Consider the following 13,332-nt stretch of genomic DNA (forward strand, 5'->3'; position numbering starts at 1 on the left):
ATCCTCTGACATCACTGGCTGTAATTTATTGTGATCAGTAACAACATACACCGTGAACATTCTTTCTTTTTTTTTTTTTTAACTGCAATCTTTTATCGTGTAAATAGATCGGCATGGATCACATTTTAAGGAAGGACAGAGAAGAGTGGGAGGTCGGAAAACAAATCTGGGAACTGCGAAGTTAAAAACAGAAAGAGGAGGAAATAATTATTCACAACATGAAGCAATGTTTTTGTTCAGGGAGTTGGGAAGAGAGGAATGGAGGCTGACTAATGAGTCTGAAGTCTAATTAAAGAATGATTACGGATTTCAGCAAACAGTACTTTAATAGTACTTTAGTGCAGGTTTTTAATCAGACACTCTGGGTTAGATAAATTGTGATTAAATGTGATTATTATAAGGGAAGGACAGAAAGAAAGAAAGAAAGAAAGAAAGAAAGAAAGAAAGAAAGAAAGAAAGAAAAAAGGAAGGGAAAGAAAGAAAGAAAGAAAGAAAGAAAGAAAGAAAGAAAGAAAGAAAAAGAAAGGGAAAGAAAGAAAGAAAGAAAGAAAGAAAGAAAGAAAGAAAGAAAGAAAGAAAGAAAGATGTGCTTGGATTTTATTATTTTACAATAACGATGGCAAATTATAAGAAATTTGAGCTAGAGAGAGAGAGAGAAACAAAGGAGTGAGTGGCAGAGAGAGAAAGAGTGAGTGAGAGAGAGAAAGAGTGAGACGGAGAGAGAGGGAGCGAGAGAGAGAGAGAGAAGAGGGAATTAACTGTATCAAGAAGAAATGCTGAGTAACTCATGGCCTTGAGCCATGAGAGCACAGAAGACAAACAGCTTATCAACGACATTCACCCGTTTAATTAAATGTTCATGGTGGAGAAATAAGATCTAAAAATCTTCTCAAACTCACCAGCAAATTGCTACTGTTAATAAACTCGCTTTTTAAAACAAAGATGATGCAGGGTTGAGACTGGTGTGTGTGTGTGTGTGTGTGTGTGTGTGTGTGTGTGTGTGTGTGTGTGTGTGTAGAACTAATGGGCAACTAATCCTTCAGAGTTTAGGATGTTGGTGGGGTAGCAGGTTCCCAAGCTCACTCTCAGACCAGTCTCAACCTGCAGGCTGACAAGAATGAAAAATTCCTCACATTCCTCAGGGTTGGGGGGCCCAAGCAGCCAATGAGGGGCTGGAGAGCAGCTTGGCACAAGTGTAGCTTATACAAAGAACCTGAAGACCCACCACCCTGTGACACACATGATGGAGAAGGTCTGGAAAGGTGGGACTGAAGGAGGAACTGTGCGTTTTAAGAGAAAGTGGGTTGCTATAACGTGATTACTGTAGTGATGTGAACCCAAACTCATACATCAACATACACGTGTGGTTCAGGTGTGTGAACAATCACGTAGTTTATACAGCAGAACATACTCTACATTCACTGTACATGTGAATCATTGCTTTAATCCTAGCTAAAGCGATGATAACTGTTTTGACTACTGTGTCACATTTTTTTACCGTTCCTCCTTCATCTGTAAATTACACCTGTGTCTCACATTCTTCCTGATTCCTGACAAACCAATGCTGCCTGCATGCCAGGACTAGATTCCAGCCAAACCCCTCACATTTCTGAAATAGCCCGTGTTCCTATCAGCTTAGTCTGCTGAGCAAATGCGAGTCTTGCAGTGAAGACGTGGGTTATTTTCTAAACCATCGACCTTCGACCTTCGACAAATCCCACTGTTAACACTTACACATGCCAAACTTGAGGCAACACATTCCAATTTCTCAGGATAAGTAGCAGGAAGAGTTGTGTCTGGGAAGTGTCCTCGGCTGACAAAGACGGTCTGGGACATAGCACAATAAATGAATTTGCGCTTCTTCCATGTGGAAGCTTATTGCTCCACGACATCTAAAATCAGGACCAGCTTGTACTCTTGTCAATGATTTAAAACCTGTTATTTATACGATAAAGTCACCAGAGCTGTAGTCTTGTGGTCGTAAACTTCCACCAGTACAGAAGATTGACAACATTTTCCTTTTATCAGCTGACAAACATTCAAGCACATTTAGTGAATTTATTGGTGTGTAAAGCTCCTCTAGGCCCTGGTTCATGGGCAGACTATTAAAACAACGTAGCTGGGTGCCATTTCGTCCAGGCTTCGCTTGCAAATGCTCCTATTAAACTAAGTGCTATGTCTTTTTTGGTTGCGGGTCCTTTCTTCTGCTATCAATGCACCTAAATGCCCAGAAGAGACGGACCATCACCATGGTCATGTGACGTCCTCTCATGTTACTTAACCTAAGCAGGGAAGCATGGATGACGCATCAATCGATCGAATTTAACCATTAAGTATTACATTGCATACAAAATGAACAAATTTATATGATTGTAAATGCTAGTTCTTTGAAGTGCCCTCTATGATGATGCTGGATTCATCTCAGTAGAACAGGAAATCCCAAATAAGGATAGAGTTCAGAAAGATGAGGAGGGTTCGGGGAACTCCCGACTGTACCACAACACAAGGAGGATTAGGGCTTTGAATAAGCTTCAACGGATTCTGTCTAGCCTTCAACGTTCCTTTGGAAGCTTTGTGTGCAGTGTGGAAATCTACAACTAGTAGATAAGTTGTGAGAACAATTCATCAGATTGGAATAAATAACTGAAAGGTTGCCAGGAAATGTGATGCTACTGAAAACCTTTTGTTGTGATTAGGTAGGAAGATTTTTGTGGTGAAAAACGACAGATCAAGTGTTTTTGGTGAACCTGAAATGATTCTTATAACAATGTTATAGCATCACGTTAGAGCCAAATCTACTTTGTAATCATCTGATGGGCTTCAAAATGAAATTCAAGGAATTTTACAGTATAATTCTTTCAGGTATTTTTAGTCTTACTAAAATGGTTAATAAATTTGTGCCAAAATCATTTTAAATTTGCCATTATGTTACTAATCAACTCACAGCTCACTCTCAGGGTCACTGGTTCAATCTAAAACCTGCAATATTGTTTGTGTGAATGCGTGTGTGTGTGTGTACTGGTGGCACATCCAGTGTATCCAAGATTCCTGCCTCTCACCAGGTGTTTCCGGGACCGGCTCTGATTCATGGATTCATGGATTCATCTGATTCATTAAAGCAGTCACTGAAGATGAATGAATGTATGGCTGCATTTTAAACATGTTTTTATTGCATATTAAATACTTAAGATTATATTTTCCAGGCTTTTGTTAAACTAAACTAGGTAAAACCTTGAACAGACCAAGTCTGTTTCACATAAAGAGCTCTTCTTCATCCTTTAAGCCTTCTGTGTTACATTTTGCACAAAAACTCAGCCATCGAGATTTATTGGACACATTGTTAGAAATTTTACATCACCTAAAAGTGGAATACAAAATGTGTCTCTTTGAAGAAAGAATTATAAAATTTAAGTACACTTCAAAATGTCAGTGTAAACAGATTATTGTATTGTTGTGTCCAGCAGGTGCTTGAGCAAGTTTCAGCTGAAATATAACGTGTCTATAGTTAAAACTTCATTACAGAATGAATTAACATCAGAAATCTTTGCCATACACCGCTATAATCTTCCTGTATGACCTGTTAGGACAGAGGAAAGGTACAGAAACACACTCACAGGTACTTCCTGGGCTTTTCCGTCAGTCTATGTTGCGCTACGGAGAATCCGAAAAAGCTGCCTTTGGTTTTTCCTTCTTTTATAACCGGGAAACGGACATCCACGTTAAATCCACAGCACGTTTGCGCGGTGTATATGATACAGAAGCAGAAGTGCAGCAGAGTGCTGGGAGCCATTTTTAAGTCTCTTCCTGTCCCTCAGTCTCACTCCGAACAAGACCAGAGTTTCACACACACTCCATAGGAACAGTGAGCTCTCAATCTCAGGCGCGCACAAGAGCGCACACACACGCACACAAGGGGCACTCTAGGTGTTTGCTCACAGTGTCTCTCCTCCCCTTTGTCCCTTCACACACACTGAGAGACACACTGTGTGTGTGTGTGTGTGTGTGTGTGTGTGTCTGTGTGTGTGTGTATGTGTGTGTGTGTGTGTATGTATGTGTGTGTGTCTGTGTATGTATGTGTGTGTGTGTGCGTGTGTGAGTGTGTGTGTGTGTGTGGACTGCCTCTACACATAAAGTACAATATGTTTTGCACTATCTATCTATCTATCTATCTATCTATCTATCTATCTATCTATCTATCTATCTATCTATCTATCTATCTATCTATCTATCGAACACATGCATGCTTAATGAACATCTCTTTCCAGAAGTTGTCTTCTGTCTTCCTTTTTTGTTCTTATAATAACCTCCACTCTTCTGGGAAGGCTTTCCACTAGATGCTCACAAAAGCATTAGTGAGATCAGGTTCTACTCCAAACTTAACACACCATGTCTTCATGGAGCAGTTTGGGGAAGAAGCACATCTGGGTGTGATGATCAGGTGTATTGTATATTATAGGCCTGGCTTTCCTGCAATGAGCCAGATGTTCCTGCTTGTAGGGTGTTGCATTTATTATAAGATTTAAAATGTATTTTTAATTTTGTGTACAACGTCAGGGTATCCATATGTAGACATTTCCTAAAGTATCTTCATCTTCATCAGTCTCTGTTCACCACTTTGTTTGTATCTGTATCTCTGTCTGAATCTCTTTGTCTCTCTCACAGCATCCCACAAACATGCTGTTGGTGCATGTTCTAACATCTTGACTGGGTCTGTAGTCTCCTCTTCTGTTACTTTTCTAAGTCAAGGAATGTAAATAAAACACATCTCAATGATCACCAATGTATGATGAGTTCAATTCCCATACTGTAGCTCTGAGAACTGGTTCAACTTTAGACTTCAGACTGTGTGCAGAATTAGCTCTGACTCGACTACACAGCAGGCCTGTTTGTAATAAACATTTGTTCATGTTGTTTGCTGGCTTCTGATTCTCTTGGGCAGGCAGATTGGAAGAGAACTGCCCTCGCATGGGAGTCCAGAGAAGAGTTCCTCCTTACAGTGAGGCCACGAAGGACTGACCTTGGATTGGTCAGTCATGTTATCATATCAGTATTCTGCCTATTAAGAAGACAGAGGAGAGGAGGATGATGATGAAATTGTGTGTGATTGAGTTGAGGACTGTGTGTGTGTGGGGTGTGTGTGTGTGTGTGTGCGTGTGTGTGTGTGTGTGTGTGTGTGTGTGTGTGTGTGTGTGTGTGTGTGATTTTGTGTAGAATAATGAAAGAATAATAATAAAAAAAACATGGAATAATAGCACTTATTGTGTAACCAAGAAACAAATCTGTGTGCTAACTCATATCTTTCAGCATCATATCTAATGCTCTGTTTCAGTCTCCTAACATTTTGCATGCTCTGGAACGTGACCACATCTGCAAATGGAGGCTGAAAAGAGAAAACCTTACATACTGTTTCTCTTCACTGATCCTGAACAACCCCAAACTCTTAGACATGATGTGTCTTGCACTTGTCTCTTTTTGAAAAGAGAGGTTTGCCTCCAGTCGTCCATGAAGCAGTGCTTTGTAGATTGTAGATTTCAGATCACAGATGTGAATTCCACAGTGCAAGTCTCCGTGCAACAAGAATTTTATGATGAATCTCATGTTTTTGAGTCTAGTTCTAGCTGTTTTTTTATTATAAAGCTCATGAGTGCTAAATCTATTAAACAAAACAAGACAATAACACATTTATTAGCTAAGTTGCTTAGCTGGAGACTTAAAATGTTATAAATGACCTCACACGGCTAGTCAATAAACGCTGGCCATTCTCTTGACCCTGAGTGACCCATGCAGATCCTCCACTCAATCATAGAATCACAGTTACATGCAGAATCTTCCAATCTACCTTTTCCCCCTTACTTTGGAAAAGTAATTTTGGAAAAGTCTGGAAAATCACTAGCCTAAATCCAGACAATGCCATCAAAAGTCTTGGGAGTGGAGTTGTAAATTCCGGCAACACTAGCTGATCATAGATCTCTGTGAGTTTGTGTATGCAGAAGAAGGTAGATAGAGCTTTCATCCAAGTGTGTTGCTCTGTTTGAACGAGATGCTAGTTGGCCAAAGGAAGCAGGAATTATCCTTCTCCCTCTGCAGGTGGTAGCTGTCATATGACAAAAGAAAGCTAACCAGTGGATGGGAATTGTCAGCCTGGCAGATTGTTAAGGCCATATGGTCCTCATGTATGCCTTCTAGCCCCAACCCAAACATCTCCTTCCAAGAGCAGACACTTTCCAACCCACTCCACATCTTCTACAACATGATACATGAACAGCAGGCTAATGTAGACTCATAATTATGCTGTTGATCTGAATGCATTTCTGTATTTAACACAATTAGTGGTGCAAATGCATGGGCGAATGGTTGTGCATTGCATGTTAACAGAATAATCAGTGCTTAAGATTAAAGTTGTAGCTCATCATCCACTGTGAGGTTCCTAATTTTACTGATAATGATGACCCCCCCATCCACACAAATATTTTTCTTCTTTTTTTTTACAGTTGTGATGTAATACTTAAAGATTTACTAGTGAACAATATGCATTTCAATAAAACCATAAATTCCTGAGATAAATTTCAGTTAAATTAAGATATGCAATTCGTGCCGTGGTATTTTGGTTTAGGGGCTAGTACATTTGCCTAATGATTGGGGGGTTCTATTCCTGCCCCTGCTCTGTTAGTGTGGAGTTTGCATGCACTCCCCATGCTCCAGTTTCCTCCCCAGTCATAAGACCTGTGCTGTAGGCTGACTCGCTTCTTTAAATTGTGTGTATGATTGTGCACCATGATAGGTTTGCAGTCTGTCTATGGTGTCCCCCACCTTGTCCCCTGATGAACCCTGTGTAGGACAATCAATACAGAAAATTGATGGATGGACATTTATTCAACACTTTTCCGTTTGTACCCTTTGCTTTTTAACACCAGATTTGGCTAAATAAAGAGAATAGAAATGAAAAAATGTGAATGATAAAATAAAGCTGAATTGAGAAACTAAGTATGTCCTTTTATATAGACATAATGTATTATAGGATACCGACTATATACCCTTAAGCTGTAAGGTCACCTGCCAGTGGCAAATTTTACCCACATTCTGCAGGTGGATGTGTATTAATTTCAAGCCCTGAGTATAATGCCTGCTAACAGCACTATAACAAAAGGGAAAGCTTGATAAATGGAGACTCCAGACCTTCTGTAAACTAACACTAGTCTCACTGTGCTTGGGGATAAAAGCTGCTACTGCTGGCACTTACACTCTGGAGACCCTCAGCACAAACATCCAAATTTACAGTATTTATTCTCAGATCTTTGCCTCTATGCTAGATCACTTTGCTCCTTGCTGATTATTAAGCACTTCTTTTTGGATATGGTACCAACAGTAGCAGGATAATTTCAACGATGCAAAGAAAACGTGTGAAATAACAGCCAATGGCTCTGTAATGCAGTACGGGAAATCCCATCTCTGACGTAATCCCAAGAACGGACTGATTGTCAGTTGGGATTTGATCAATAGCCTAAACACTTCACTGAGGGGATAAGTGTGGTAACCTTAGCTTAACAGTGCATGTAGTCAGAGTCAGGTCAGTCTTTTTAGCTGACAAGAGTAAAGAGTATAGATGGATGAGGGTTCATTTGTCTACCTTTTAAGCCTTCTGCATCGGTTAACTGTATTTAACTCCTGAAGGCCACTAAGGGGACGAGTGTGAAATTCACTTGATCCTCTCAGGTGATGTAAACAAATCGACTGTCTCAGCAGTAAAAAAAAACAACCAAAGTAAACTTAAAAAAAAGGTACTTAGGAAAAGCATGTCCATGGTTTCACTCACCTAGGGCACACTTTCGAGGCCTGCCGTTGTCATGGAGATCACGGTTGCTATGTGATTCCCAAGAGAGGGAGGACATTGAGATCTTTTAAAGCCTTGCCAAATTTCCCAGCTTTGATTTTGACCTTTCGTATTTCAGTATACAGCGACAGAGTCGATTCTTTCTTTCAGAAGGAAGCATGATGTAGGTGATGGATGATTCATACCTAATTTAGTTCTTATCTCAAATATTAAACATTATGTACTAGGTAACACTGGACACAGCAGGGTCAGACCAAAGATTGGAAACCAACAAGTGTACATGCACTCAGATAAAAGACTTTTACAAAGTAACATCTAATTCAACTTTAGTGAAACTTAATAGCAAAAAAAGACGTTTGTGTTGACGTTTATGATGTTTTTGTATTCGCTGAGTTTGGGTTAATATACAGTATGCTAGAATTTTAATACAATCCCACTACACTCTATGTATCTGGATCTGTTTAGTGCTTCAAATATCTGGGGGTTTTAAACCAAAGTGGGTGTGGCCTAAACAAAAGACTGTTTTTTTTATTCTGGTACGAAGATAGTCAAATAATCAAATAGTCAAGATAGTCAAATATGTAAGATAGTCAAATAATTTTTACATTAAATCATATATCAATTCATATTTAGTATTTTTTATAATTAATTACACCTCCTGGAGACATTTGAAAGCACCCGAAGGTATGAATGGCTTTTAAACAGTATATGGTATAAATTCTCTCTCTCTCTCTCTCTCTCTCTCTCCCTCTGTCTCTCTCTCCCTCTCACTCTCTCCCTCTCCCTCTCTCTCTCTCTCTCTCTCTCTCTCTCTCTCTCTTTCTCTGTCTCTCTCTCTCTCTCTCTCTCTCTCTCTCTCTCTCTCTCTCTCTCTCTCTCTCTCTCAATACAGACCTTCCTTATCCATCCTGAAGCCCTGGAGTCTTGGAGTCTTGTCGGTTTGTGGTGCACTCTGCTTGGGTAGATAGATCTGCCTAGACAGCCTGACACATGGAATTACCGTAGATAGAACCACTTGGATACCATCACACTGTCTTTGATCTGCTGCTTTGTGCTCGAGTCTGAAGACTTCTCCAGGAAGGAATTTGTGTTAGTTCATCAGGAGCTCTTGGATGCTCAATTCCACTGGACTACAAACTGTTGTAGAAAGGACATTATTTACATTGATATTATTGCCTGTCCAGTGTCACCTTAATAAAGATGATGTTTCCTTCTGAGCTTGGTTCCTCTCAAGGTTTCTTCGTCATATCATCTCAGGGAGTTTTTCCTTTCCCGCACCTCAGGTTTGATCATTAGGGATAGATGTTTGAGATAAATAGTTATTCTTTTTCTATACTTCTGTAAAGCTGCTTTGAGACACAAGTGAAAGTGATTTGATTGGAATCCATCCAGTAACTAATGATAAACAAACTCAGTATATTCTTGTTTTTGTCCTGCAAGCTTTCACTCGCATGGAAGTAAGAAGCTACTACATCCTGTAGGATCTCCCAGACACAGACATCTACTCTCAACCAGGGTTAATATTCTATTTAAATACACAAAATTCAGTATATTTCTGAACATTCAGGTCTTTCATGAGGCGAACATACCGGCCATCTGACAAAAGAATGCTGTTATCTGATAGGCTTTCTGAGTCCCATGTAAGGAAATCACATTGCACACTTTTACGGTAGTTCCTGCTTTTGTTGATTGAAAATGAGAGAACCATTTATAGGGTATATCCCTGTAAAATGATTCTTGTGTAATATGTATGGAATGTAAGATATGAAAAAACTGACTCCCATAAATGCCACAACTAATCACGATATTGTCAATATTCATTATTTATGCTAATATATTCTATACAGATACTTGGAGCTATGGTAATTCGACTTACAAACTTTTGATCTTCTGACAGACGACAAAATTGTAAATGTTTTAAATCCCCAGATAAATTTTACGTTAGGCTCCCGCCTTCCCGCCTTGTGAGATGCCTCGCCTCAGTCTCGCTAGCGATCGTCACAGTGCAGTTCTCAGTGTTAAAGCTCACATCAACAACCTCACGTTGTTCAAGTACACAGACGTCAGACAGAATCTCGGTGAGCGCGAATACGATACGATACGATACATCAATGTAGGTTACTTAGCATTTTAGTGTCACCACCATTGTTAAGGTTTTTATAGCATACAGAATTATTTACTGAACAAACTTTTTATTAGATTGCATTAGTCAAATGTTTGCTAAATTATTACCAAATTACACCAAACTACCCCAAACTGATCACCTTGGTCGACTAGGCCACGGTTCGCCTTATTTTCTAGTTATGACGGGGTCAATGGAACACATCTCCGTAACTCGGGGACAAGCTTTATATTATTAAAAAGATATCAGAGAAGAATGGATTGAAGATAACTTTCAGGATAATCTCCAAACATATAAATGCAAATAGTCCAAAGATGTAGACCCCACTCTCTATCCAGAGAAAGCTATCCTGCTATCCAATGTCATGTTTAAACAGCTTGACATCATTATATTATCAGTACAGGAGGCCGTATGTTTATGTATTTTCGTTGGGCACAATGGGCCTCTCTGACAGAAAGAGTAATGCTGGTAAGAGGGTAAATGCAATTGAACTGCAATTTTGATGAATAATGGTGCTATTACAAATCAGAAGAGATGGCTGTGTCTCACGGTAGACTGACTATAATGTCGGCAGCTCTGGGGAGTTATTATGATTTCAGGCCTTTTTTGTTAAGAATTGTACATTTTAATCACACCGAGCTTGTCTATGATACGTATGACATCAGCTGAATGAAGAAAAGCACAGGCAGCTGTGTGTTCAGTCAAACAAAGCAAAGGTATTTAATCAGGAATGTACAGTATTTCATAGGACAAGGTTTGAGGACCGTGGCAGAATTTGCAGATGTTTGAGTTCATTATTTTTAACAGCAATCACACAATTAGATCTAGTATAATCAGTGAATAGAAATAACTATGACACCTAATGACTCGAGTAAGAGTAAATAGGTCATTTAGTGAAAAACTACTCGAGTTTACAATCTAATCTGAAATGATCCGTATTATAAGGAACATTATGCTAACTAATCAAGTGGAATATGCTAAATGGAAACGATCGACTCCTTCATTATCAAAAGTATATAAGGAAATGTAATGTTACATGACAAGCTAACTTAGCCAAAATGCAGTTGAAATTTCAGTAGCTTGTTAGGCCTGTTTGCTAGCTAGCTAACTCGTTTTAATTCACAGAGAGTTTATTCCAAAGGTAAGAATTTGCTGTGTACTGAGCAGAAGTTTGGGGTACAAGTTCCAGCATTGCCAAGCTGCTGCCACTGGGCCCCTTGAGCATGACCCCCAAGCCTGGCTGCTCCAGGGGTGCTGTGTCATGCCTGAACCTGTACTCTGACCCCAATTTCACAACGGGCTTTTTTTTTATAAAGAAAAGATTTATTCTGTAATGTATACATGACAAATAAAGCCTTCTTCTTCTCCTAGTTTGTTACATTCCACCACCATTATACCTGAATATGCTTTAAGTGGATTACACAGGAAGAGAAGACAAAAAGAGAGGAAGAAAGATAGGAAAGAATTGGGGAGCTTTGTTTCTGCACACAAGAGGAACAACGCTGCACATTTTCCACTCAGCTGAACACCTCTTTTAGATCATTAAAGAACCATTCATTACTGCAGTGGGACACAAATTCAGCTCAAAAGGCCAGCATGGGAGTCAGAGGATTCACAAGTCTCAGAAACAATCATCAGGATTTTAGTGAATTTGGAGACAGAATGAATAACTGATGATTCTTAGAAATTCTCCATCTTACAGCACAGTCAGAGTTTAGTAATACAACATTTTACTTGAATTATATTTACTATATGGCCATCACACCAAATGTGGTTCTTGATCCTGTTCCAGCACGGCAATGCTACGGCACACAAAGCAAGCTTCACGAGGACAATAGCCAATATTGGAGTGGTAGATCTGACCTCACTGGGCTCCACTGAAGTCCCTTGGGATAAACTGGAACACTGACATCTTCCACAACTCAAATCTTCTCATCCGACATCAATGCCTGATTCGATTAAATACAATTTATTTGTATAGCGCTTTTAATGATTCACATTACCTCAAAGCAGCTTTACATAAGTATAGAAACAGAAATAGTAACATTTATCCCTAATGAGTTTGCCAAAGGCAACAGTGACAAGGGAATGTGATGTGGTACCCTAGTTGTTAAGGTGCTGGACTGCCGATCAGAAGGTTGTGAGTTTGAAACCCATCTAAGGCTAATCCTCAAGCATTTAATTTGCTCAGTGTGATAAAATGTAAGTCACTCTGGATAACTACATCTGCCAAATTCTGTAAATGTAAAAGATGTAAAGGAAAAACTCCATCAGGTGATATGAGGAAGAAACCTTCAGAGGAACCAGACTCCTCAAGAAGGAAACCGCGTCCTTATTTGGTTTGCAGATCTATTCCCAGCAGAGTGCACGCCAGGCACCGAGACTGATCTTGAGTCTATAAACTGCTGGCCATAGCATAGATTGGCCTGATACAGCCATACTGATTAATACATTTTTAATAATTCTGTAATATTTTTTAAATGTACAAACAAACAATAATGCACAAATTTTTATATCAAACAAAAATTTATATCTATTTTTTGAACAATCTAAGTAATATATCAGTATTCAGTTATATCCCTTTTATAACATTTTATTTATACTTGATTGGTTCAAATTTAATGGTTTTCCCTGTTGATATCAACTTTTTTTTTTAATTATTTTTGGCCATTTACCATACATTATTTTGACAAATCCACGTTTTCTACTCCTGACAACAATTCAACCATGATGTCAGGTTTTTATCGGATGTCTTCGTGTACCAAACAGAACTCATCTGGTCTTATTTTTGTTTTAACTAAAGCCAAAGCAAACAGAAACTGTCTATGGCGTGGCTTCCTTGGCAACCTGACCACATGTAGTTTCCACAGTAATGGAGAGAGAAGGTTTCTAAAATAGGACTGAGTAAATGAGTGGAAACACTGATTTTCTCAGGGTAGGAACACAGCAGGAGCATGATATTTTAATCACAGGTCATGTTTTTAAAGCTTTTGTGCATCATGCTATACTGTCCAAACGACACCTAGAGATCTATTTAAAGAGGTGTGTGATGTCATATTGAAGGCCATTGCAATATTGTTGTTAGTTCTGTTTCAGATGCTTGTCGTTCCTACCAGCACTTCAGCTCTAGCTCAGGGGCAAGGAGTTCAGCTACAGATAAGTTACTCCCGCTGAGTAAGACACCAGATAATAAGCAAATCCTGAACACAAAGACAGGAAGGAATAAATAAAAAAGAGCCCAACTCTCGCCTTTGTGGGACTCCCATACCAGCTGTGTCGTGTCCACCCTTTCTACTATCCACACTTCAGAATAAGTGGCTCTCTTTCACTAAATTAATGCATTCCTAAGAATCACAGCTTTGTTGCCTAGAGGACCCGT

The 13,332-nt window shown here is 39.3% G+C and overlaps 1 protein-coding gene across 1 annotated transcript in view; it reads right to left on the bottom strand.

The window, feature by feature from the left end:
• itga3b (integrin, alpha 3b) overlaps positions 1-3,905 on the bottom strand; it is a 36,866-nt gene extending 32,961 nt beyond the window's left edge. The window contains exon 1 of the mRNA XM_060863960.1: positions 3,615-3,905. Within this exon, the coding sequence (XP_060719943.1) occupies positions 3,615-3,790 (176 nt within the window). The 5' untranslated portion in view covers positions 3,791-3,905. The remainder of the gene's footprint in view (positions 1-3,614) is intronic.
• Between the last annotated feature and the right edge of the window lie 9,427 nt (positions 3,906-13,332).

Source organism: Tachysurus vachellii, chromosome 2, assembly GCF_030014155.1.
Source record: "Tachysurus vachellii isolate PV-2020 chromosome 2, HZAU_Pvac_v1, whole genome shotgun sequence".
NCBI lineage: Eukaryota > Metazoa > Chordata > Actinopteri > Siluriformes > Bagridae > Tachysurus > Tachysurus vachellii.